Source organism: Nansenia antarctica (assembly GCF_963989245.1).
Source record: "Nansenia antarctica genome assembly, chromosome: 11".
Taxonomy (NCBI): domain Eukaryota; kingdom Metazoa; phylum Chordata; class Actinopteri; order Argentiniformes; family Microstomatidae; genus Nansenia; species Nansenia antarctica.
In genome coordinates, this window is record NC_137681.1 from 16,678,662 (window position 1) to 16,705,246 (window position 26,585).

Consider the following 26,585-nt stretch of genomic DNA (forward strand, 5'->3'; position numbering starts at 1 on the left):
TCAGAGCAGTACCGGTAATACAAATATCTTATCAAAAAGAAAAATGTACAGAAAAAGCAAAGATGCTGTATAATGCTGTATTTTATTGAATATATCACCAACAGACATGTAGCAAGCAAAGTATTATTTGGTTAGACAGATGAGCCGGTTAGGGCCAGTTAGGTGTTAATTACATAAACGGGTCACACAGATGATGGGTTGCTACATTGGGGTTCTTCCATTCCCAAAGGTGTGCGTGTGTACAGGGAGCCCAGGGTCTGACAGGTCAGTGTGTGTGAGGGAGCCCAGGGTCTGACAGGTGTTTGTGACTCTCTGACAATCGGGAGGAGGTGTCCAGGTTACCAGGCAACGAGGGGAAACGTAGGAGCGTTGCCGAGGGCTGCGGTAGCAGGTAGCCTGGCGATGCTGTGGGCTCTGTTTCTGTGGCGACAGACATGTTGTCATGGACACCGCTGGACAGAGACTTACTGTTTCCTGTTGGCAGGTCAGAGTGGGCGGGGCTCTGTAACATAAACAAAAGGCTGTTAGAAACCCCATATTGTGTTCTGTCTCTGTGTGTGTGTGTGTGTGTGTCTCCTACCTGTGTGTCTGAGGATCCAGCCTCCTGATTGGGGGAGGTGCTGTAGAGGTCGGGAGGGTGTGGCCTGGGTGACATACTGCTGTAGGCTGGGGGCACGTGGGAGGGGCTTATCTGTCTCTGCAGCAGCTGCAGAATCACGGTGATGTCAGCTGTCATCCTGGTCTCCAACCTGCAGGGTGTCATCATGTTTAATGGTTACATCATGATCAATAATACATTATTTTTATTTTTATTTTATTTATTTTTTTAATTTTTTCTTCAGATTTTATCCCTTTTTCACCCAATTTGGTAGCCAATTGAACCCAACCTAGCATCCAATTATCCCCTGCCTATTGCGAGGGATCCGCTGCACGACCCCGTGGCCGGCAGTCCCAGAGGAGGCCACCAGGCAGACTAGCTGACTGGCTCCTCGAGCCCAGCACCGTTATTCCAGCACCAGACGGGGGCGCTGTTGCGCGACGGATCCTTGTCCGGAACTACTCCTATACCCCCCTCGGGAGCGGCCGCCCAATATGCCGTTCCCCGTGTGTGCCCTGGCCATATCCGGGTCTGGCGAGCCGGGATACGAACCCCGGCCCCGGTGGGCAGCATGCACTAGTGGCCAGTGCTTAGACCGCTACACCACCGCGGGGCGCAATAATACATTTTTGACTGAGCTGAGCCAAGCCTCTACTGCTAGCTTAGTAAGTGAATTTAGTCTTGCTTGAACAGTGTGTCGTTGGATAGTTGTGTGCCTGTGTGGGTAGAAGCCACCTATATATATATATATATATATATATATATATATATATATATATATATATATATATATATATATTATATATATACAGTATATATATATAAACATTTAATAAGATAATAAAAAGACATGGATGGAAGTGTTAGTGTTTAATCATAACTGTTGCAAAACATTACGGTTTTTAGCTTAGATTGAAATAGTTTTAGAGTTTGGGCCTGTTTAATAGCCGTCTAATCACTGTGGGCGTTCAAAATCTGGGTAGCTATAGGCTATAAACAACTAATCCTCGAATAAACACTAACCCTATAACCCTAGATTAAACACTAACCCTAACCCTAGATTAAACAACCTAACCCCGGTTAGGGTTAGACCTGGGTTAGAGTTAGACCTGGGTTATGGTTAGACCTGGGTTAGAGTTAGACCTGGGTTCTGACCTGTTGAGCTGGGACTGCAGCAGCTCCAGACGGGCCTCTAGGTGGAGGGGGCGAGCCTCTAGGTGGAGGGGGCGGGCCTCTAGGTCGAGGGGGCGGGCCTCCAGGTCGAGGGGGCAGTCCTCTGAGAAGGAGGGTGCGGCCGGGTGGTAGGAGGCGGAGCAACAGGCTCTGGGGTACGACTGGGCCGGCCAATAGTGGTACAGCCCTGGCATGGTCACAGAAGGAGGGGTTAGGACTACGGGTAGGGTTAGTCAGGGTTAGGGTTAGTGTTAGTTACGGTTAGTTATGGTTGATTAGGGTTAGGTAAGGTTAGTTGGGGTTAGTTAAAAGTAAATGTTAATTAGTGTTAGTTAATGTTAGTTAGTGTTATTTGCTTAGGTTTAGTGTTAGTTAAGGTTAGTTATGGTTGGTTAGGGTTAGTGTTAGTTAGGGTTAGGGTTAGGGTACCTGTGTGTGTCTGGTCCACAGCGGAGGTGCCACTAGAGGGCAGCAGAGGAACCACAGCAGGCAGGAAGTCCAGCTCCTCTGGGTACAGCTCCACTGTGCTCCTGGGGGGGAGGGGCTTGTCCTGGCCGGACTGGGAGGAGCCACAGCTGCAGGGCTCCGCCCAGAGAGGGTGGGGGGTGCGGTGGCGGTGGGGCGTCTCCTCCTGGTCCATCCCATCTATGGCAGGAGGAGGACAGGGTTAGGGTTAAGGTTAGTGTCAGGCCTATGAGAGTCTGTAAGTAAGTAAGTAGCCTTGAGAACCGATGGCTCTCGAGCCTAATGACCCTTAGGTGGCAGGAGCTTATCTCCTGTTTCCATAGCGTGAGGCGGCTTGATGTACAAGTACACCCCCTGGACATGAAGCTGGTTTGTCGCAGGGTCTTACCGCCGATCCAACCTTTAATGCTGAGTGCCAAGCAGGGAGGCATCAGGTTCCCTTATTATACTCTTTGGTATGACTTGGCCGGGGATCAAACTCACAACCTCCCAATCTCAGGGCGGACACTCTAACCACAAGGCCACTGAGCTGGTCAAGAGAGTCTGTGTGTGTGTGTGTGTGTGTGTGTGCGCCGGTGTGTGTTACCAGGGCGGTTGCGGCTGTCCAGGCAGTGTCCTCGTTGCCGTGGCATCGGCCGGTTGCCGTAGCAACAGTCGTCAGAGTCGTCAGCAGACCTGACAGGAGGCTGGTCGGCCTGCAGACACACACACACACACACACACACACGCACACACACGAGTAGTGAGAGAGAGAGAGAGAGAGAGTGTGTGTGTGTTTCCGTGCATGTGTTTGTGTTTGCGCGCGCACGCGTGTGTGCGCGTGTGTCTGTATGTGTGCGTGTCTGTGTCTATGTGCGTGTGGGTGAGTGTGTTTGCGTGTGTGTGTGTGTGTGTGTGTGTGTGTCCTGCGGCGTACGTCTCGGAGGTTGAAGGTGAGGTCCAGGTTGGTCCAGAAGTCAGGCGCGGCGGCAGGGAACAGGTCCAGCACCTCCAGGAGGTCGTCCCTACGGATGCGGTGGAGGTCACAGTAGGTCAACGCCGTGACATCACAGCCCGACCTCCCCGCTTCTGGGGACAGGTGGATGGGCTCCCCGAAGATGTCGTTTTTACCTGCGGACCACAGACAACCATAACCCTGACCCTAAGCTAGTCTGTAACTAGTATATATAACTAGAGGAGATAACTAGTGTATAACTAGAGATAACTAGTGTATGACTAGTCTATAACTAGAGATAACTAGTGTATAACTAGAGGAGATAACTAGTGTATAACTAGTCTTTAACTAGTGCGTAGCATCGGTATGGTACCCAGTATGATAACTAGTGTGTAACTAGTGTTAGCACCGGTAGTGTGTGCAGCTAGTGTGTAACTAGCTAGTTAGTGTGCAGCTAGTGTACAACTAGTGTATAACCAGTGTGTAGCAGCGGTGTGGTACCCAGTGTATAACTAGTGTATAGGGGTGTATATATAGCCAGTGTATAACAGCTGGTACCCAGTATGTATCTATTGTATAACTAGTGTATAACCAGTGTATAACCAGTGTATAACCAGTGTATAACCAGTGTATAACTAATGTATAACAGCTGGTACCCAGGATAGCGACCAGTGTCGTGGCGTGTGACTAGTGCAGGGGTCGGCAACCCGCGGCTCTCATCTTCAGTGGCTCCCTGTGGCTTTGACCACAAATGGAAATTAACAACGATTATTTATTTTTCACGTTGCCGCGGTCTCTCTCCTTGAACTACAACTCCCTGCTTACGCTGTAATGTTGTACGAGGGCCAATAGGATTCGGATATGTTGGCACATGACTAGTATTATACATTTTCACTGGACCCAACATGAGACTGGATGTGACGTTTTTTTTTCAAGAGTAGACCTATATCCACAGGGATTGACGAAGTACTGCGGCAGGCAAAGCAAGAAACTATCCACATTGTCTACAACTTTGTGGCTAAATTTATAGACGGACATCGGCGACGCACATCGATGAACGGGAGCTTCCCGGTGAGCGCTATTTGCCTACTTTTAAATGCAAAAAGCGTCTTGTCTTTAGCTCAAACCGTTTCCGAATTATGAACTCCTAAAGAAGGTATGATATTTGGGAGCGCAGGCGTTCCTGTGGGTCTGAGAGGGTTTAACTTAAAATAGTAAAAAGAGGACGAGGGAGGCTAGTTTTCATTTGGTACTGTAGTCTACAGTCTGTCGATTTGTCTATTTTTTGGCTGACGATCTCTTGGTTTGCTCACTTCCGAAATTGCATCTACTCTGTTCAAATTTTTTTGGGGGGGGAACCCCCCAGACCCCCTTTACGCTATCCTAGTGTTTCACTTTTGTAAAGCACAATACGTTTGCATTCGGTTGTATGCATATGTGCTAGGGCTTATGTATTTGTAGCCTACTATTTTGATAGTAGGCTAATATAGCTTATATAGACACTTACAGCATGTGTTGCCTTCATTTTAAGGCTTATATAAGGCTTTACATTTTTTGCGGCTCCAGACAGATTCGTTTTTTTGTTTTTTGGTCCAATATGGCTCTTCCAACATTTAAGGTTGCCGACCCCTGGACTAGTGTATAACCAGTGTATAACCAGTGTATAACCAGTGTATAACTAGTGTATAACTAGTGTATAACTAGTGTATAACCAGTGTATAACCAGTGTATAACTAGTGTATAACCAGTGTATAACCAGTGTATAACTAGTATAACAGTTGGTACCCAGGATGGCGACCACAGTGTCGTTGCGTGTGACCTGCAGCGAGCCGCGGGAGACGAAGTAGAGCCATGTGAGGACGTCTCCGTAGCCCACCAGCGTGTCGCGAGGGGGGGCATGCACCGCCCGCAGCCGCAGGGCCAGTGCCCGCATGCACCCCGGCCCCGCCCCCTGGAAGGCGGCGCAGCTCTGCAGTAGGCCGCGGTTCAGGTGCAGGCAGATGTCAGCCTGGAGGCATTCTGGGAAAGCCTTCAGGACCTGGACACACATTTACCTTCAGGTAAATGGACTGACATATATACTTATCTAGATATATATACTTATCTAGATTTATACTTATATAGATATATATATACACACACACACACACACACGGGAACATACACACACTCACAGCTGGTGTGAGCTGGTGTGTGCGTGCATGTGTATGTGTGTGTGTGTGTGTGTGTGTACATGCATATGTGTATGTACGTGCGTGCGTGTGTGTGTGTGTGTATGTGTGTGTGTGTGTGTGTGTGTACATGCATCTGTGTATGTACATGTGTGTGTGTGTGTGTGTGTGTGTCCCTCACAGCGTTCATGTCGATGCCGTTGGTGTAGGACCAGGCATGTTGGAAGTAGTCGTCCAGCCGTGTGCGCAGACCTGCGGGGATCTGGTGGAAGCGGATGAACTCTTTGACCCGGAGGATGTGTGTGTGGTAGCGCGCCGTGCCGCTGTACAGTCGCTGGATGATGGCCGACACGTTCCCAAAGATACTGGCGTACATCAGAGCTGTCAACAACAAAGATGGTAGAAACATCAGAGCTGTCAACAACAAAGACGGTAGAAACATCAGAGCTGTCACAACAAAGATGGTAGAAACATTAGAGCTGTCACAACAAAGATAGATGTCACAACAAAGATACTAGAAACATCAGAGCTGTCAACAACAAAGATACTAGAAACATCAGAGATGTCACAACAACGAAAGCTGTTACAACAAAGATAGCTATCACAACAAAGATACTAGAAACATCAGAGCTGTCAACAACAAAGATGGTAGAAACATCAGAGATGTCACAACAACGATAGATGTCACAACAAAGATACTAGAAACCTCAGAGCTGTCACAACAAAGATAGTAGAAACATCAGAGCTGACAACAACAAAGTTAGTAGAAACATCAGAGCTGTTACAACAAAGATTCTACAAACATCAGAGCTGTCACAACAAGTCTTGAACTAATAATAGACATCTCAAAGTGAGTAAGATTAGTGTTGTAACTCTCAGCCAATGAGCAGTAAGAGTGTTGTAACTCTCAGCCAATGAGCAGTAAGAGTGTGAGTAACTCTCAGCCAATGAGCAGTAAGAGTGCTGTAACTCTCAGCCAATGTACAGTAAGAGTGTGAGTAACTCTCAGCCAATGAGCAGTAAGAGTGCTGTAACTCTCAGCCAATGAGCAGTAAGAGTGTGTGTAAGAGTAACTCACAGCCAATCACCATGACGCAGATGGAGAAGATCTTCTCAGAGTTGGTGTTGGGCGACACGTTCCCGAACCCCACGCTGGTGAGGCTGCTGAAGGTGAAGTACAACGCTGTCACATAGTAGTCCTTGATGGAGGGCCCGGAGGCATAGTCGCTGTCGTTGTATGCCTTCCCCAATTGGTCGGCCAGGTTATCCAGCCAACCAGTCTCTGTGTAGGGCCGCTCCACGTAGCCAATTGCGTACCAAATGCAGGCCAGCCAATGGGCGATGAGGACAAAGGTGCACATGAGCAGGAAGAGCACAGCGGCGCCGTATTCAGAGTAGCGGTCCAGCTTCCTGGCCACGCGGACCAATCGCAGCAGACGGGCCGTCTTGAACAGGCCAATCAGAGTGGTCATCTGGGGGTGAACCAGGAAGACGGCAGGATTTAGGGGGTGGGAGATGGGGGGTGGGAGGGGAAGGGAGAGGGAGAGAGAGGGGGGAGGGTGGGAGAGAGAGACGGGGGGAGAGAGATGGGGGAGGGAGGGGAGGTTTCAGAAAATGATATCTTTCAAAACCAACAGTCTGAAAAGTTAGAAACACTATTTTACTAATTGAATACTAAGGATTAATAGACAGAGGGTTTGGGTTAGAGTTAGGGTTAGTCAGGGTTACAGTTAGGGTCAGGGCTAGGGTCAGGGCTAGAGTCAAGGCTAGAGTCAAGGCTAGGGTCAGGGCTAGGTGTCAGGGCTAGGGTCAGGGCTAGGGTCACAGTCAGGGTTAGGGTCAGGGTCAGGGCTAGGTGTCAGGGCTAGGGTCAGGGCTAGGGTCACAGTCAGGGTTAGGGTCAGGGTCAGGGCTAGGGTCAAGGCTAAGGTCAGGGTTAGTCTCTGACCTCGTCGGAGGCGGAGCCAAAGATGAGTAGGTCGAAGGGTATGGCTGCGACCAGGTCGATGCAGAACCACCCAGTGATGTAGTGACCTGCGATGCGGCTAGGCTGCAGCACCACCTCGTCGTCCCGGGTTACGTACGTGGTCCTGAAGTTGATGATGATGTCCACGATGAAGAGCACGTCCACCAGCAGGTCCACCGCGTTCAGGGGGTCGAAGCTCCGCCTCCGAGCCTCCGCTCCCTGTATGGTGGATTCTTCTTATAATTGTGCTAAAATGTGTGTGTGTGTGTGTGTGTAAAAGTTTAGAGGGTGATGACTGTAACCTAACCCTCATGCATTCAGAGATAGAAGGGTAGCAGAAGATAGAATTTGGTGTTATGCAGGGGGACAGCCAGCCAGGAGGTAATCAATGTTTATGATGCCCAGAGTAAACATTACAAGGCCTTGGAATGTATGGTAGAGAGTTGATCATCAGAAGGTTTTATAAGAACAGGCCCAGGAAAGTTAGCTGGGAGTGGGGGCACTGTATGTAAATGACCATTTGAGGAGGGGTGACTATGCAAAGGTATAAAAGTCTGTGTGGATGGGGGCATGGGCAAACTAACTCGGCCTGGCATTGTTCTCAATAAAGGGTCTCTCTTGTAATCATCATCAGTTCTGGTTTCTTGGATTATTTATTATTAATTACTTAAGTATTTATAGTTTAAAGTATTAGAGTAAGGATTTCCCACTACACCTGCTCGTCCAATAGGAAGGCGGCGGAGTAGGGCGTGAACACGGCGGTGTAGAGGACGAGCAGCAGAACCAGCCAATCCCAGGCCGCCTTGAACGGCCCGTAGTGGAGGAGGGTCCAGCGGTGGGCGGACGGGGGCTGCAGCTGGTACTCTGGTAAGACATCACACTCCATAGACAAGACCTGGGGTGGGGGGAGGGGGGGGCAGACAGGCAAGACCTGGGTTAACACTAGAACAGCCATGGGTGGGGTCATTTGACCTCCTTTCATGACTTTTCCTAGATATGTGCGTTCTACCACCCAGTATCCTTACACAAAAAATCACATCAGGATAAGCTAGTATAAAGCTAGCAGTTTTTCTGTGGCAGGCTAATTTAAAGCTGGCAAACTAGTGGCCGTTGTGTGTAAGTAGCAGCTAAGTAGTAAAGACTATCGTCATTTGACCCCCCAGGCGGCTCTTATAGTAGGTAAAAAAGGCACGGCTGTTCTAGTGTTAAACAAATCAATACAGTTGTAGTCATTTTTTATTAGTTGAGACACATTTCCAAAATACAACTTGTCATTCTTGTCATTTGCTGATCTAGAAAAAGTCATCCATGCTTTCATCACATCTCATTGACATTATTACACCTCCCTCTATTCTTCCTTCAGTAAAAACGTTCCTCTCACGGTTACAGAACTGGAGACCCCATCATCAGCTTAACCCTAACCCTTTTTTTTATTTTTATTTGTTTTTCAGATTTTATCCCTTTTTCACCCAATTTGGTATCCAATTGAACCCAACCTAGCATCCAATTATCCCCTGCCTATTGCGTAGGATCCGCCGCACGACCCCGTGGCCGGCAGCCCCAGAGGAGGCCGCCAGGCAGACTAGCTGACTGGCTCCTCGAGCCCAGCACCGTTATTCCGGCACTCCGGGGGCGCTGTTGCACGACGGATCCTTGTCCGGAAATATTCCTATACCGCCCTCGGGAGCGGCCGCTCAATATGCCGCTCCCTGTGTGTGCCCCGGCCATATCCGGGTCTGGCGAGCTGGGATTCGATCCCAGTCCCCGGTGGGCAGCTTGCACTAGTGGCTAGTGCTTAGACCGCTACACCACCGCGGGGCAACCCTAACCCTTTTAACCAGAACTAGAGACCCCCAAATCCAGCACAAGCACTGAAACAGTGAGTTTGGGGAAATTAAGTTATCCACATCTACATTTTTCTGCTATCTCCAAGTTAGGGATTTTGTATGAAAAAGACCTCCAGATTTCCCAATATTCCTGTGTACACACACACACACACACACACACACACACACACACATACACACACACACACACACACACACACACACACAATGATGATCACCAGGTTGTGGCTCTGCTTACATCATCTGCCTGATATGGTGGTGTGTGTGTGCTCGGGGCAGCTATGTATTGACCAGTGCCATTCTGAAACCCAGAAGGAAAAACATCTGAGAGTCGTAGTGATTTTTCCACTAACAGGTCAACATCACTGTCTCCCATGTGCTAATGGTCATTAGCATAGCATGCTTACACACTAGCATGACCACCAGGCTAAACGCTAGCATGACCACCAGGCTAAATGCTAGCATGGCCACTAGCCATGATGATCTGTCTCCTCACTGTTCAACAGAAGGGGTCATCCCTATGTTCCCACAGCCCTATGTTCTCACATTTCTAAGTAATCATACTGTAAAGGCAAGAATCTCTGTGGAGTTACGGTAAGGGTTAGGGTTAGGGTTAGGATTAGGGGTGCCGCATCAATATGCCGACGGACCGTTGTGCCGACAGCCCTCCCTGCATGTGAATGCTCTCCGCTTCTCTGTTACGGTACATGTGGGAAGACGGTACATGTGGGAAAACTACGGTTAGGGTTAGGTGCTACGTCGACTTGGTACATGCTGGCATGTCTAACCCTAACCCTAATCCTACCCCTAACCCTAACCCTAACCTTAACCCTAGCACCTAACCCTAACCCTAGTTTTCCCACATGTACCGTCTTGTCAGCTCTCGCAGAAATCCGCTAATAAACCGTCGGCATCGTGGTCCGTCGGCATCGTGGTCCGTCGGCACAGCGGGTGGGCCCCAGGATTAGGTTTAGGGTTAAACTGAGGGAACATAGGGCTGAGGGAACATAGGGCTGAGGGAACATAGGGCATCTTAAGTTGTAGGAATTGACCCAAATGGGCGATTTGGAACATCAGGACTGATCAGGGCGTTCAAAGAGAGACATCTTGACTCAGAGGTCATTTTGAAACATTTTTTTTTTGTGAATGTGTCTACTATTGAATAATGAAAACCAAAACCAAATCCACTGGATTACAGGATCAAACACCCTGTACCCGTGAAACCATAGCAGCCCTACCCGTGTAACCATAGTAACGGCCCTACCCGTGTAACCATAGTAACGGCCCTACCCGTGTAACCATAGTAACGGCCCTACCTGTGTATCCATAGTAACGGCCCTACCTGTGTAACCATAGTAACGGCCCTACCTGTGTATCCATAGTAATGGCCCTGCCTGTGTAACCATAGTAACGGCCCTACCTGTGTAACCTTCTCTTTGACGTTGTGTGTGCGACCCTTCACCTTCTGGGTGGTGGGGGGCGGTTTACCCCCTCCGTGGTGAGGGTCAACGTCTGGTGGCAGCACTGGAAACACACAGGAAACAGGAAACAGTATATTACAGCAGGAAATGACACCTGGCATAGTTATCATTAGCATTAACATTACTGTTAGCATTAGCATGTTTTTGTTGTACTTACGGCTGGTGACCTGGCTCTCGCCTCCCTGTACGCCCCAGTCTGTCCTCATGGCAACAGGCCACGCCCCTTCCACACACAAGGCCACGCCCCTCCGACACACCAGGCCACACCCCTACAGATTCTAGAAGGACACCAGGCCACACCCCCCTTCTAGAAGGACTTCCACCAGAAAAAAGCTGCTTTAGAAACTGGATCCTCACTCTCTCTCCCTCTCTCACTCCTTCTTTCACTCCCTCTCTCTCTCCCTCCTTCTGTCACGCCTTCCTCGTGCTTGAATTAATCAGAGAACATTTTAAGTTCTTTAAACTTTAAATTCTTTAAACTTCGTTGTCCTGTCGTTTTGTCTCCAGATCCGGTGGGAGGGTCAGGGGTCAGGGTTAGGGTCAGGGTCAGGGTTAGGGTCAGGGTTAGAGTTAGGCTGCAGAGTTCTCCAGCATCACACTGCAACAACAGACAGAGAGTTGAGCTCTCTGTCCTCTTCCAGTCAGACTGGCAGTGGTTAGGGTTAGTGTGCAGGGCTCCGCTGGGCTGCCAGGGGGGGTGGAGCTAGCTGGGTTAGGGTTAGAGTGCTGGGCTGCGCTGGGATGGCAGTTGGGGGTGGAGCTAGCTGGGTTAGGGTTAGAGTGCAGGGCTCCGCTGCACTGCCAGGGGGGGGGTGGAGCTGATCTATAGCAGAGGCAGCAGGGTGGAAAATCAATCATGTATTGGTGATAATGACAAGAAATGGGCTTGATGCGGCTTCCTGTCATGACGTTGTGGTGTGTCGATACGGCGCCTGTGTGTGTGATGTGAATGTGTATGTGTGTGTGTGATGTGAATGTGTATGTGTGTGTGTGTGAGAGAGAGAGAGAGTGTGTGTGTGTGAGTATCTCCGGTCATGATGTTGTGGTTTGTCAATACGGCGCTTGTGTGTGTGATGTGTGTGTGTGTGTGTGTGAGAGAGAGTGTGTGTGTGTGTGTTCTCTCCTGTATACAGTACACTGCTAATCCAGGCCACTATTGATCTGAGGTAAGCATTCAACGACCTTCAGCTGCTCTGACAGACAGACAGACAGGTCAGACAGACAGACAGGTCAGACAGACAGACAGAGACAGACAGACAGGTCAGACAGACAGGTCAGACAGACAGGCCAAGGTCTGATAAACAGACAGGTCAGACAGACAGACAGGTAAAGGTCTGATAGACAGGTCAGGGTCTGACAGACTGGTCAGTCAGACAGACAGGTCAGACAGGTCAAACAGACAGACAGGTCAGACAGACACACACAGGTCAAGGTTTGACACAGACAGCCAGGCAGACAGACAGGTCAGGGTATGTACTTTAGGTGGTGCCCCATTGAGCATGTCCCAGCTAACCCTAATCCTCATCAACCTTCATGCCATTGCTTGATTATAGTGATGTCATCTACTAGAATGTAGCAGCCATTACTCTTAAACCTGTGGATGCCATCTACCATAGCACCCTTCACTTTCACAGGGGATAGTTTTAATACTCATCATTGCATCCTTTATCAAAAGGTTGGCTGGACCTCGTTAAAGTGCCATAGATGTCTTTATTACTCCCTTGTTGTGTATAAAGCCTTACTGAATAAACTCCTGGCTTACCTAACCTCATAACCTAATCCTCCTCCTCTGTCACACAGGGGGTCCCACAAGGCACAGTCCTCGGCCCCCTGCTCTTCCTCTGCTACACACTCCCCCTCGGTCACATCATCCGCCAATTCAACCTGGACTTCCACTGCTACGCCGATGACACCCAGATTTACATCACCACAAACTCCACCCAGAACCCACCCCTCACTCACATCGAAAACTGCATTTCAGCAATAAAAACCTGGCTCACACACAACTTCCTTAAACTCAACAGTGAAAAGACCGAAGTCATCCTCATCGGCACCAAATCCATCCTCAATAAAACCGGACCCATCACACTCACCATTGACGACACTACCATCACCCCCTCCCCCCTGGCTCGCAACCTCGGCTTCATTCTGGACCCCACCCTCTCATTCGATCCCCACGTCAGTTCTATTGTCAAGACATCCTACTTCCACCTCCGAAACATTGCAAAAATCAGACACTGCCTCTCCCCGCCCGCTGCTGAATCCCTCATCCACGCCTTCATCTCCTCCCGCCTTGACTACTGCAACTCCCTACTCACCGGCATCACCTCCCGCTCCCTCCATAGACTCCAGATGGTCCGAAACTCTGCTGCACGCCTCCTCTCAAACACCCGCTCCCGTGACCACATCACTCCTGTCCTCCACTCACTCCACTGGCTCCCCATCAAAGAACGTATCCAATTTAAAGTCCTCATCCTCACATACAAAGCCCTCCATAGCCTGGCCCCCCCTTACCTGACTGACCTCCTTCTCCCCCACCGCCCTACCCGTACCCTCCGATCCTCATCCATTGTTCTCCTCACTGTCCCACCCTCAAAACTCAAAGGCTTCGGTCACCGTGCCTTTTCACGAGCTGCACCCCACCTCTGGAACTCTCTCCCTCAACCACTCAGAGACTCACCCTCACTCCTCACTTTTAAATCCCACCTCAAAACCTACCTGTTCTCCCATGCCTACAGCCTCCCCTACCCCTAGCCATCTCCCCCATCCCGGCCACCCCCGCCCCCCCCCCCCCCCCCTGGACACGCATACAACCTCCCCTACCCCTACCCATCTCCCCTAACCCTGCCACCCCCCTGATATGCATACAGCCTCCCCTACCCCTAACCACCTCCCCTGTCCCTACCACCCCCCCCCCCTCCCCGTCCGCTGAATTTGTGTTCCATGTTACTTGTTGTTTTTGTGTTTTCTGTATGTCCTATATTGTCAGCGTCTTTGAGCCTCGGAAAAGCGCTATATACATTTTATGAATTATTATTATTACTGAAGTTTAAGAACATCAATGGCCTTAATGACCTGACTGGTTCTCAGAGCTGGTCACCTCTGGAGGGTCCTCAGGTCTGAAAGTGGTAAATCATATTTTAGTCATAATATACTTTTTTTTATTTCTTTTTTTACATTTTGGGCCTTTAGCAGACGCTTTATTCCAAAGCGACTTACAATCAATACATTTGACCAAGCAAGTGTATCATCAATTCACCAGTCGTAGCAGGAAGAGTTATCTAGCTCAGGCCAGGGGCCATTGGCAGTCGTCGTGATACAAGAAGAAAGATTTTTATTTTATTTGAATATTGCTTCTAGCTGCTGGAACAATCTACAGAACACATTTCAGTTGGATGTTAGTGTGTGTGTGTGTGTTGATGATGTAATGTTGATGCTATTGTAACAAGTGTTCCGGTATAAAAACTACTAGGAGGAGTGAGATCAGGGAAGGATCTGAAGATAAGAGAGATGGCAGCTGTTTGCACAACAAGAATGAAGTCACACAGAAGCATGAGTATATTTAAAAGGTAAGAGATTATACTTTTTTAAACTTATTTTCACCGTTTGTTTCTCTGTTACCTTTTTGTTTTTATTTTTCTTAGAAAAATAGGTTGCCTAGCGGTCAGTCTGGTTGTCTAGCGGTCAGTCTGGTTGTCTAGCGATCAGTCTGGTTGACCCTAACCCTAACCCTGGATGTTGTCCCAGACGCGGACCACGTCGGGACAGAGCTGGAGGGCGTGGAGGAGGTCGGCAGCGGCGTCCAGGTGGGCGGGGGGGAGGAGCCTGGGGGTGTGAGACAGGAACTCCAGGCCAGCGGTCAGCGTACAGACGCCGCTCTCCTCCAACGCCGCACGCACCGCGGACACACACGCCACGTCACACACGAACTGAGGAGGAAATCACACACAAACTGTTTGTCATTCTTTACACAAAAGTGCTGCGTATCAGTGTGTATGTCTATGGGTAGGAGTGTGTATGACTATGCGTTTAAGGCTAGGTGTACGCATTGTATAGTTGTAAAATCAAAGCCTAATGCCTGTGGAAAACTTTCTTCCAGAGATGTACCATGACCTGAACAGTAAAAACATTTAGAGATGGCAAGTGTGTGTGTGTGTGTGTGTGTGTGTGTGTGTATGTGTGTACCAGTAGGAGGGGTGTGTCCTCCTCGTCCTGCGTCTCAGTCACGTCTTCCGCGCCCGCCTCCACCGCCAGCTCCAGCGCCCGCTCAAAGGCCACGTCCCCCCGCGCCCGGACCACGCCCTTCCTGTCGAAGTTGTGACGCGCGCTGTCACACAGCGCCCCCCTGAGGACACACACAAACGCACACATAGGTTGGGTACACACACACACGCACACACGCACACACACACACACACACACCACACACACACACACACACACACACACACACAGGTTGAGGACACACACACACACACACACACACACACACGGGTTGGGTACACAGCCATCTGACACAACACTACTCCCCCACCACCCCTCCCCCCCCTCCTCTCACCCCCCCCCCCCCCCCCCCCTTCATCTCCTCTCCCCTCTCCTCCTCTCTCCCCCCCTCACCCGTGTTTACTCAACAGTCGTTTGACCTCCTGTTGGGTGCGTGTGTTGTTGTCTGTCAGGACCTCCACCAGCAGCAGACAGCCTCCCGGCCCCCGGGCCTCGTACAGGACCTGACTGGCCGCCTTGGACCCCTAGAGGGGGATGAGGGAGTAGAGGGTATGAGGGGATGAGGGGGATTAACTGACTGACTGGTTGACTAGTTAACTGGTTGACCGACTAGTTAACTGGTTGCCTGACAGGTTGACTGACTGACTAGTTAACAGGTTGACTGACTGACTACTTAACTGGTTGACTGACTGACTAGTTAACTGGTTGACTGACTGACTAGTTAACTAGTTGGTTGCCTGACTGGCTGACTGACTAGTTAACTGGTTGACTGACTGGTTGACTTACTGACTAGTTAACTGGTTGACTGACTGACTAGTTAACTGGTTGACTGACTGACTAGTTAACTGGTTGACTGACTGGTTGGGTAGTGGTGGAACATACCGCCCCTTTGATGGCGGCCTCGATGGAGGCTTTGGGCATGTTCCTGCCTCTGCACTGCTCCACCACCTGGGCCAGCGCCACGTTCATCTCCGGGTTGGAACCCCCCTCTGGAGCAACAACACACACACACACATCTCTGGAAGATCAAAAAAAACATCACGGGTCCAGGGGGGTATTCAATCAACAGGGCTAAAGGAAAATCCAGGCTTATTTTTGATAACTCTCGCGAGACTTATCAGAATAAGCTTGCATTTTACTTTAGCGACGTTGATGGAATACTCCCCAGATGCAGCAGAACCATGGGTCCAGAGAAAACACACCAACAGTGTAAACATGAATAACCAGGGTACTGCACCTTTAACATGAATAACCAGGGTACTGCACCTTTAACTGCTATTTTTATCATCATGCTCAACTTCATGAACATCCGGCTTCGGGCTTCATCTTTGGGTCCTTTGATGTTTTTCACTTTGGACCACTTGTTGTGACCTGCACATAAGCTAGGGCCCAGGTGTAGCGTCCGGTTCGGAAGGGTGGTCCGTGGGGAGGAGAGGTGATGCGTCAGCGGCAGGCATGGTGTGCGGACAGGACGTATCCCTGCGCCCAGCGACGCGGCATACAAGGTGAGCCGCCCGGCACACCGGGGGAGGAGCCCGGACATACCTGGAGGGGTGGGAGGAAAATAATAATTAGACATAAAAGCAGGTAATTCCAAAGGGTTCACTTACATTTTCTTGCCACTGTATAAATACGTGAGAGGTCATATTTCGATTTATTTCACACAATGGTATCAATATCAAAGTGTTTCTCGAGTTTCATCCTTGTGCCTCCTTACACACACACACCTAACACACGCCACCCCCCCCCACACACACACGCACGCTCAATATCACACACACGCACACACGCACGCACACAATATGTAATAAATCCCAACATTTGCTTATAAAGTACCCTACGTCCACTTTTGTGTCTACATAACGTTTATTTATGAATGAGGTCCCAGATGTACGGCGGCTCGCTTGTTCTCGGTAAGAACAACGCGTTGTAACCCTAATATATATAGCCAATATAATTATAACCCACTATCTGACATTATTGTGAATCGACTGACAAGCAAATATCAACTTTCTGCTTCAGACGGGAATAGATATGAACATAAGACACACGTCCACACGTCTGTACGAGGAAGAAGCGACGTGTTGTGGTTCTGTACCTTACAAAGGAGTAGGGTCCATCTGCGCGCAACAAATCCAACACCCGGAAATGTGTTATGCAAATATGCAGGCGCGGTATGATGACGTATGGTACATCACATTTCCGGGTGATGGATTTGATGCGCGCAGCGCAGATGGATACACTAGGAGTAAACCATGAATCGCCTTACTACGGCCTTACTACGGTGAAAACTACGGAAAAAAACTAATATGTAGAGTACAGTCCTATCAATTGTTCGAAAAGGAGTAGGAAGAAGCCTGTCCTACCCCTGTTTATACTTAACAATTATGCTTACATTATATAATCCAATTAATTAATACATATATTTCAGTATCACCCGTTCTAATACTTTTTCATTAAAAATAATTTAAACCTTTTTTTAAATAGAGCAATAGAGCAATATTTCTGCTTTCCTTCATATTTTCTTCATATTTTTGACATTAGGAACAAGTTATTAGTGTGATCACGATATCCGACCTCATGTACAATCTGTACTGCAGTAAAAATGTGGAACGCCCTTCCTATAATCTTAAAGGAGTGCAAAACACTGCCCACCTTCAAAACCACTCTCAAAAAACATTTACAGGAGGCTGCAATCCGTAACTGGACCCTCTAAATCAAAAATCAGATTAAAAGACCCGAACTACCCACTGTACATACTTTGTGTTTTGTCCCCCGCCCCCACCTGTGGTGTATGTCCCCACCTGCCCTACCCGCTGTACATACCTGATGTTTTGTTGTATTGTTCTTCCCATGATGGATGTATTTTTATCTTGTAGATAGTAATAGTTATTTGTCTGTATTATCTTGTAGATAGTACTAGTTTGTTTTGTCGGTCTTACATGTAACGATGAATTGAGAATCAAGGACCCCAATTGAAATAAGCCAGTGGCTTTCTTGGGTTTTTATCCTGTTAGTTGACCTTGTATGTAATATGTACTTTCATGTACATACTTCTACAAATCTTCTAATAAAGTTTTCAATCAATCAATCAAAATCCTCATAGCTTTTTTCTGTAGTGTAATCAATGGGTTTAAAGTGCTTTTATATTCATTTCCCCATATCTCCACACAGTAACTCAAATAGGGTAAGACAAGACAACAATATAGAGTATACAACATCCTCTGTTCCAGAATATGTTTTGCCCTGCACAATACTGCAATACTCCTTGATACTTTGGATCTAACGTATCTTATATGAGATTTCCAACAGAATTTACTGGGCTTAAAGTGCAGACTCTCAGCTTTAGGTTAAGGGTATTCACATCCAAATTGAAGGAAGGGTTTATGAATTATAGCTCTTATGTATAATAACCAAAAGTAATTAGACAATTGACTCAAAAGCTGTTTCATGGGCCAGTGTGGGCTATTTATTCCTTCATTATTTCTTTATCAATTAAGCAGGTAAAAGGTCTGAGTTGATTCCAAGTGTGGCATTTGCATTTGGAGGCTGTTGCTGTATACGCACAACATGCAGTCAACAGAGCTCTCAATGCAACTGAAACAGGCCATCCTTAGGCTGTAAAATGCACTTCAATTACATCTGGATTGTTTCATTTCAAATCCTTTGTGGTGGCATACAGAGACAAAATTATGGAAATTGTGTCACTGTCCAAATACTTCCAGACCTAACTGTATATAAATAAAAGAATGTCAATGACCCCAGGTGAGGGACTTTATTAGGTCAAACAGGTTTGAGGGGTCAGGCAAAGGACTTGGTGGAGTCAGGCAAGGGTCAGGCGATCATCGTTGTAATCCATGGAGCAGGGCAGGAACCGTGGTGCAAGGTGCTGGGCTGGAGGTGTCCATGGTGCTGAGTGCACACTGATGAGCTAAATAAAACATTCTATTTCTGATGTCAACAGCACTAGGGCTCCTTCACAAAACCCTTACTGGAATCTTCATACACTCTGTGAATTAGTCTTTACTTTCTGATGAGTCAACAGCAATAACCCCATCCAGTGCGACATGTAGATAGCATATATTTAGAATATGTAAAATGCAAACACCAGAAATGCAAGAAAGTTTATGAGGTATACCAAATGGAATTAATAACAAGTGTTACAACCCTTCTGTCTAGAGTAAAATAAGGGCCTAACAGGGTAGAGTGCAGAATGTACAGGTGTGTTGCAACACAAATGCCCAAAAAAAGTGTACAAGGGATCAAATCAATTCAAGCTTTATTTGTATAGCGCATCTCACAAGATACGACTCAATGCGCTTCAATCAAGACATCATTGCTGATTGCACTTTAGCACAAGTGCTCTTTCAACATTGTCTCTATGGTCTTTCAGCTTCCTTTTCTTCTCACATTTTCGACCATATAATGGTGAGACAGCTGCTTCTCACTGTTGAGACAAAATGTTATAAAGAAGTGATTAATAATTAATTTAAGAAACTCACATTCATCAGTGGTTGCAAACTGTCATGGAAATTGTATTAGCACTCTCCTCATGTTTCCAAAATGCATTGCAAATGCAATGCACTAACAAGTCATTGGCACTCTTCGTTGGTGTTGGACTTGTTGAGCCCTTTCCTAAAATAATAATACAGTGCTTAACCATGTTACAATGAAAAGGTGCAGTTAAGTACTGAATGAGTCACTTTCTTTCCTTGATCATTCTACCTCAAGTGTCCTGATAGAAAGTGTGGTTTCACTTTCCAGGCTTCTGACATCTTTGTCCCTGGTAACAGGATACACACATAAGCATGACTATGTGTACAGCTGTGAATGGTGGATAGTATGTTTGTATGCAATAAACTTCATTCACACTAACCAATTCTTTAGGAGGAAAGCTGTAAGGCCTCTTGAAGTACGTGTGGTCCTCGTCAGTGTCCAGTGGCATCTGTACAGAGTCCACCATTATTGCCAGTATGTTTTACATGAAAGGGTTAACTACTTCAAAAAGAGATCCAGGCTGGATTCAGAATGACACAGTACCACTAAACATATTGCATGTGCCATAAAGTTGCATGGAGTATGTGTTTTAGGAGCAGTAGCCCATTCAGAAACAGGCACACGGTCATAGATACTTAGTGAGAGATGCACTGACCATGGTGTTGCTTGCATGACTCCTTTTAACACTTGAATAGGTCCTGAATACAGGTGGGACACTGTCGTGAAGGGTCGCTCTGCCTTCCTCACTAAAGTGAGCAAACTTCCTTCCATATCTGAAATTAACACACATTATCTTCACCGGAAGGTTGAATTGTAGGGCCAGGTGTTACCCCAAAGTCCTCTTGATAATAAATGTACAAATACAATTATTATTTTTGTAGCACTGCAGCATACCCTTCCAGCCCAAGGTTTTCCACCAGGACAATACACCACCACCTTCTCAGGAGAGACATGTCATCCTAAAGAAAGAGCAGTTACTCAATTTGCATTCAAAGTCTTATAGCATATTGATATAATGGGTTCTTGTTTTCTTAATACTTACAATGCTGAAGTCAAAGGTAGCCTCCATGGCGAAATACCAGGCATACTGTAATGAGAAAAGACACAAAGACAAGATTACCATGTGACAGCTTATAACTCAGTGAGAAGGTAGTCACACACATCCAATGAAATGTACATGGCTGATAACTCCATAGGAAAGTGATATGAGAGGTCTGCACACATGAATGTTCCTTAATACCTTTTATTGCACACCTTTTTATTTGCAAATGCACAAACAGAATGTTGGTCAGGTCTAAGTGGTGGTCAGTCATTGTTACATACATTTACACATTTTTTTGATGGTTTTAAGGAACAATCAAGTGTGCCATATCACTTGGTGGCATTACCATAACTCACCATTATCATGAAGACACCACAGTCATTGCCACTGGTCTGCCTCGGAAGCCCCTGTACGAAGAAAAGTTAGTTAGAGAATAGTAGGTAGTTATGACTATAGCTATAATATGATAGTAACATTCAAACAATACCTCCAAATCCAGACCAGTCTTCTCTGTCCAGGATCCCGCAACAATTTTCTCAGCAACACCCCTTATATTTATACATTTATAAATTTATAAAAAGCATTTATAAAAAGCATATCCTAAAAGAAATAAAGAAAGTGATTTAGAAGATAGGCCTACTAGAAACATACCAATAAGTTGTATTTTTGTAAATACATAATTTGAAAAAAGGTGTTTGTGAGAACAATACATAATCATGTCACTAACAAATAATAGACCCCTGGTCTGAGGTAGATTACTCTTCCTGCTACGACTGGTGAATTGATGATTCACTTGCTTAGTCAAATGTATTGATTAAAAGTCGCTTTGGAAACAGGCGTCTGCTAAATGCCCAAACTTTTATTAAATAAAAATTCGATAACATAGGGTCCATGCCTATAACTTGAACTTTTGCATTTGAATTCATAATTAAACCCACATTAGGTAATTAATTCAGCGTTGCTAACAGGTCAGAACCGTAATATAAATCTAATGTGGAATGTGAAAGCTCACACAAACATCAAATGAGCCCACAATGTCTGATCTAAAACTAATTTACACCAAGGATGTGCTGGGGCACAGAAATAACACATTAACACCATTTAAAATTCAAATGATGACATGATAATATATAGGTGGACTTACCTCCATATTTCACAGCAGAACTATGGTGGAACTGCATATGAGATAGAAGAGCAGGGTACTTCCCTGCCTTGTGACAACATGGACACTGGAATGTGTCCAAGTCCAATCTCTTAAGCGCAGGATATTGTCCATCTGGAAACATCATGTTGGTCTATGGAAGAATAAAATATAATTAGGTGAATGTATCGAATGTGACTCCAAATAACTTTCATTTCCTTTAAATTGAATATTTCATTCCTTTAATTCATCTTGCTTGAAAATATGTGACCTGAGCTCAAAATATTATATGTGCAACCTACATACAACAGTGAACACACTACCAAAGTTCGAAAATAGCATATAGTTCATCTTTAACTTAGTGTTAGTTGTAATAATTACCACGTGAAAGTCATTCCCTTCCCCCCACCTGAGCGCGGCGTTTTTTAGCCCTGCCGGCTGTACATGTTTATCTTTGTTTTGTCACTATTTGCACTTCTGGTTATATGCATAACTGCATTTTGTTGTTGGTACTTGTACTCAGCAATGACAATAAAGTTGAATCTAATCTCATATCTGATAACGCTAAACCACATAGAATTACCCAATTAGATGAACAAAACTACAGCCAAATGCGTAACACATGCAACAACCTAAATAATAAATACATATATGAAAACTATAACATGTTCATTAATAATATTTCGAAATTCAATTCTCACCTGAGCTGCATTTGCCATTGTACTTGTAATTCTTCTTCTTCGTACTATCAGATCCTTCAAAATCTCGCGGATTCTCGCGGTTTCTTTTACCGACGCGCTTACGATGACGTGGCCCAACACATTTCCGGGTGTTGGATTTGTTGCGCGCAGATGGATACTATAGGTACAAAGAGCAGCAGGTCTGTCCTTCAGATGAGCATGCGACTTCCTGACTGGCAGTGACGTCAGCAGCGGCCCTTTCAGAATAAAAGCCTTCATGAAGCCTTCAGGCCGCTAGAGGGCGCCATCAACACGTTACGACACGTCACTCATTCAACGTGCATCAAAGTGCATTGTGGTTAAGGTAGTCAAAAGAGAGGGGGAGAGAAATAGAGAATAGATAGATAGATAGATAGATAGATAGATAGATAGATAGATAGATAGATAGATAGATAGATAGATAGATAGATAGATAGATAGATAGATAGATAGATAGATAGATAGATAGATAGATAGATAGATAGATAGATAGATAGATAGATAGATAGATAGATAGATAGATAGATAGATAGATAGATAGATAGATAGATAGATAGATAGATAGATAGATAGATAGATAGATAGATAGATAGATAGATAGATAGATAGATAGATAGATAGATAGATAGATAGATAGATAGATAGATAGATAGATAGATAGATAGATAGATAGATAGATAGATAGATAGATAGATAGATAGATAGATAGATAGATAGATAGATAGATAGATAGATAGATAGATAGATAGATAGATAGATAGATAGATAGATAGATAGATAGATAGATAGATAGATAGATAGATAGATAGATAGATAGATAGATAGATATACATACATACATACATACACCCCATAAAATATTTATTTATTCTTTAAGAATATGGACATATCGATATTTGAACTTATTTCAAACAATATCCATAGATAAAGGTGATGTAACTAAACCAAAAACAATGAAAATGTAACTGTGTTATAATTTATTTAACAAAACATTAGCAAAGATGCCAATTCCTATGCCTTAATAGCTGGTATTGCCCCCTTTGGCTGAAATAACCTCAATTAGACATCTTCTATAACTGTCTACCAGTCTCTGACATTGGATGGGAGACTGTTTTTCCCATTCCTCCATGCAGAATTCTTTCAGCTGTGTGATGTTTGTGATGTAGGGTTGTGATGTGATTTGGCCATTCTCAATTTCTTTCTTTTGAGCCATTCCTTGCTGGATTTACTGGAATGTTTTGGGTCATAGTCATGTTGCATGGTCCACATCTGCTTCAGCTTAAATTTTCGGACAGATGGTCACACATTTTCCTCAAGCACCCCCTAATGCAATAAAGAATTCATAGCGGATTGATTATGATTATGAGCTGGCCAGGCCCTGCTGCAGCAAAGCATCCCCAAACCATGACATTTCTTGGTTTTATCCCCAAACCATTTTTTGGTTTTATTTATTTATTTATTTATATTCCCTAACCCATCTCTCAATATTGTTAAAATGAAGATCAAATGTTTTGAAAAAGACACAGTAAAGGTAAAGGTAAAGACAAAAGAATATGTTGAAAAAGACCAAGGTTTTCATGGGGTGTCACATGACTGTAGATAGACAACCAGACAGACAGACAGACAGACAGAGAGAGATAGATAGATAGATAGATAGATAGATAGATAGACAGACAGATATATAGACAGATACACAGTTAGGTACTTTATTGATCCCAGGAGGAAGTGACAGAGATGCAGCCACCAGTGACACAATCATGGACACGCAAGGGTATAGCCCCTCCCTCCTTCCCCTCTTCCCCTCCTCCTATCCCTCCTCCCCTCCTCCCCTCCTCCCCTCCTCCCCCCCTCCCCTCCTCCCCTCCTCCCCTCCTCCCTTCCCTTCCTCTCAGAAGACCTTTCACTGTCAGTCACACAGGAGCGGAGAACACAGCAGTAGAACCTTCTACTAGAACACAGAACGTTCTACTGGAACACAGAACCTTCTAGAACACAGAAGCTCTTGACTAAGAATTGAAGGAGCCTGACAGATGTCAGCATGCAGAAGAGGAGTCCTGAGAGAGAGGAGAGACTGACCCTAACCCTGGGAGCTCCAGAGGAACATACCAACCTTGTAGAGGCTCACTAAGGACCCCATCACCATCATCTGACTTCATCATCATCATCTTCCTCCTCCTCCTCCTCATCATTATCATCTGACTTCACCATCATCTGATCCTCCTCCTCCTCCTTATCTTCATCATCATCCTCACTGCCAGGGGGGGGTGTGTGGACATTAAAGCACCAGGAGCAGCGATGGGACCCTGAAGACACTGATCTATAGGAGAGGAGGAGAAGGAGGAGAGGAGGAGGAGGAGGAGGAGGAGAAGAGAGGGAGAGCCGAGCAGGAGGAGGAGAGGAGGAGACAGAGTTAGAGTTAGTCAGTCTGATTAGGGTTAGTGAGTAGTGAGTCTGGTTTGTCAGTCAGGCTAGTGTCTATGTTAAAGTTACACATGGTTAAGTTAGGGCTAGACATGGTTAGGTTAGGGTTATAGATAGTTAGGTTAGGGTCAGTCTGAAGTCATGTCTTCCGTGGAGAGAATCAGTCTTCTCCTTCTCTGTTACGTCTGGACGACAGTCAGCGCTCTGGTGAGTCTGCTAACACACACACACACACACACACACACACACACACACACACACACACACACACACACACTACACCCACACACCACACAAACCACACCCACTCACATACACACACACACACACACACACACACACACCACACACACACACACACACACACACACACACAGACCACACACAGACCACACACCACACATCTCACACATCTCATCTCACAAACAGTCAGTCAGTCGGTGAGTATCAGAATATGTATTGTATGTGATGATGATGGTGATGATGATGTTGTGTACTTCATCATATATGTCAGACTGTTATTCTATTAAGAGAAACAGCTTCAGGAAGTCAGAGGTGTGGATACTTATGATGGTTACCATGGTGAGATTATGATTTCCTGCTGACAGTGATGGTTACCATGGTGAGATTTGATGTCTCGCTGACAGTGATGCACTCTGTGTTATCTCTGCGCCAGTCACATGGTTCGTCAGTCACATGACCTCTGACCTCCTACCTCTCACCTTCTACCTCTGACCTCTGACCCCTCACCTCTGACCTTTGACCTCACCTCTCACCTCTGACCTCACCTCTCACCTCTGACCATGGTAATGACCTCTGAGCTTAGTGTTACTACGATAATTACCTCTGAGCTTAGTGTTACCATGGTAATGACCTCTGTGCTTAATGTTACCCCGGGAATGACCTCTGACCTTAGTGTGTCAACAAACAATGGTGCAGGCAGTGTTGGAGCGCAGGGGTTAGGGCTAGGATTATTTAGGGCTAGGATTAGGGCAGGGTCAGTTAAATGAAGCTAGGCTTCCAGTTCATTACAGATTACAGTGTGTTATCGAGCTAGATAAATATGGCATGGCTATCGTTATTGATTATGTCGGCATCAATATCCCCTCATCAATATCCCCTCACATTCATCATAATGTGTTCTAGGTCTAAACAGCTGGCTGACATCGTTATGTAGTGAGCTTGTGAAGTGAGATAGCTACCATGTTATTACATCACAAGCACCCGGTAGCCTGTATATCAATGGACTAGCTACCTGAACCTAGCTAGCCCAATCTAGCTACCTGAACCTAGCTAACCCAACCTAGCTACCTGAACCACCTTAACCCTAGAGAACTAACCCTACCTCACATTTCACCACCTTAACCCTACTTTAGGCAACTAACCCCACCTGACATTTAAACACCTTAACCCTACCTTGGCAACTAACCCTACCTGACATTTAAGGGACTTGAGTTTGGAACGGCACTTGGTCACATGACTGCACATATCCTTACTTGGTCAGTGGTCACATGACTGCACATATCCACACTTGGTCGATGTTCCAGATGGTGAGCAGCCTGTTAAACCAGATTACCACACAATGGCCGGGTCCATAACCCTGTAAGTCCATTGGCTGTGTGATGTCACTAACCCTACAAGCTTAATGATTGGGTGATGTTCTGCTCCAGCTGTTTAAAATACAATTACCCAGCAGCCCCGTCAGCCCTGACAGAGACAGATAATCATTGATATTGATTGGTTTATAACACAGACAGAGATTAGACCTAACACCATCTGTGGCTGTAGACTGTTAGATCTGGTACTGGATTAGACTAGACTGGCATTAGAGTTAGGTTAGGAAATAGTACACCAAACACCTAGGGTCAAGTTTAGTGTCAGGGGACAACGCCATAGTTATCAACGG

General features: G+C 46.1%; 3 protein-coding genes and 1 long non-coding RNA gene across 8 annotated transcripts in view; 1 reads left to right on the forward strand and 3 right to left on the reverse strand.

Moving 5' to 3' along the window:
- Positions 1–265: 265 nt before the first annotated feature.
- Positions 266–10,841, reverse strand: LOC308167866 (voltage-gated inwardly rectifying potassium channel KCNH6-like; the record flags this gene model as incomplete). The annotated part of the gene is made up of 13 exons (XM_080542344.1): positions 266–502; positions 581–749; positions 1,754–1,958; positions 2,201–2,416; positions 2,823–2,931; positions 3,153–3,346; positions 4,956–5,208; positions 5,523–5,722; positions 6,420–6,813; positions 7,290–7,526; positions 8,023–8,202; positions 10,575–10,678; positions 10,793–10,841. 13 exons carry the CDS (start codon positions 10,839–10,841, stop codon positions 266–268), a joined length of 2,547 nt encoding a protein of 848 aa, XP_080398470.1.
- Positions 10,842–14,255: 3,414 nt separating this feature from the next.
- Positions 14,256–16,980, reverse strand: taco1 (translational activator of mitochondrially encoded cytochrome c oxidase I). The gene is made up of 6 exons (XM_080541978.1): positions 16,958–16,980; positions 16,126–16,404; positions 15,742–15,848; positions 15,253–15,383; positions 14,821–14,980; positions 14,256–14,564 (listed from the first exon to the last, which is right to left on the reverse strand). Exons 2-6 carry the CDS (start codon positions 16,400–16,402, stop codon positions 14,361–14,363), a joined length of 879 nt encoding a protein of 292 aa, XP_080398104.1. The 5' UTR covers positions 16,403–16,404; positions 16,958–16,980; the 3' UTR covers positions 14,256–14,360.
- A 2,198-nt stretch (positions 16,981–19,178) lies between these two features.
- Positions 19,179–22,279, reverse strand: LOC308167135. Of its 5 annotated transcripts, none has more exons than XR_013937704.1 (8): positions 22,241–22,279; positions 21,543–21,693; positions 20,886–20,998; positions 20,755–20,805; positions 20,399–20,443; positions 20,251–20,315; positions 20,012–20,129; positions 19,182–19,804 (listed from the first exon to the last, which is right to left on the reverse strand). It is a non-coding gene; the product is annotated as an uncharacterized lncRNA (long non-coding RNA). The 5 variants fall into 5 exon arrangements; XR_013937707.1 differs by having other exon boundaries at positions 19,219–19,306; positions 19,585–19,642; positions 19,736–19,804; positions 20,012–20,443; XR_013937703.1 differs by having other exon boundaries at positions 19,179–19,306; positions 19,736–19,804; positions 20,012–20,443.
- Positions 22,280–25,289: 3,010 nt separating this feature from the next.
- The window catches only part of pth3r (parathyroid hormone 3 receptor), a gene marked incomplete at both ends in the record, with an annotated part of 9,726 nt that continues 8,430 nt past the window's right edge, over positions 25,290–26,585 (forward strand). Inside the window, one exon of the mRNA XM_080542346.1 lies at positions 25,290–25,301. Coding sequence (XP_080398472.1) covers positions 25,290–25,301 — 12 coding nt within the window. The remainder of the gene's footprint in view (positions 25,302–26,585) is intronic.

Excerpts from the sequence above, each read along its gene's own strand:
- taco1 (XM_080541978.1), bottom strand. The coding sequence starts at position 16,402 with ATGTCCGGGCTCCTCCCCCGGTGTGCCGGGCGGCTCACCTTGTATGCC. Across the intron at positions 15,384-15,741 it reads AGGCCGCCATCAAAGGGGCG|GGGTCCAAGGCGGCCAGTCA; the intron begins GTATGTTCCACC and ends ATCCCCCTCTAG. Across the intron at positions 14,981-15,252 it reads CGACTGTTGAGTAAACACGG|GGGGGCGCTGTGTGACAGCG; the intron begins GTGAGGGGGGGA and ends GTGTGTCCTCAG.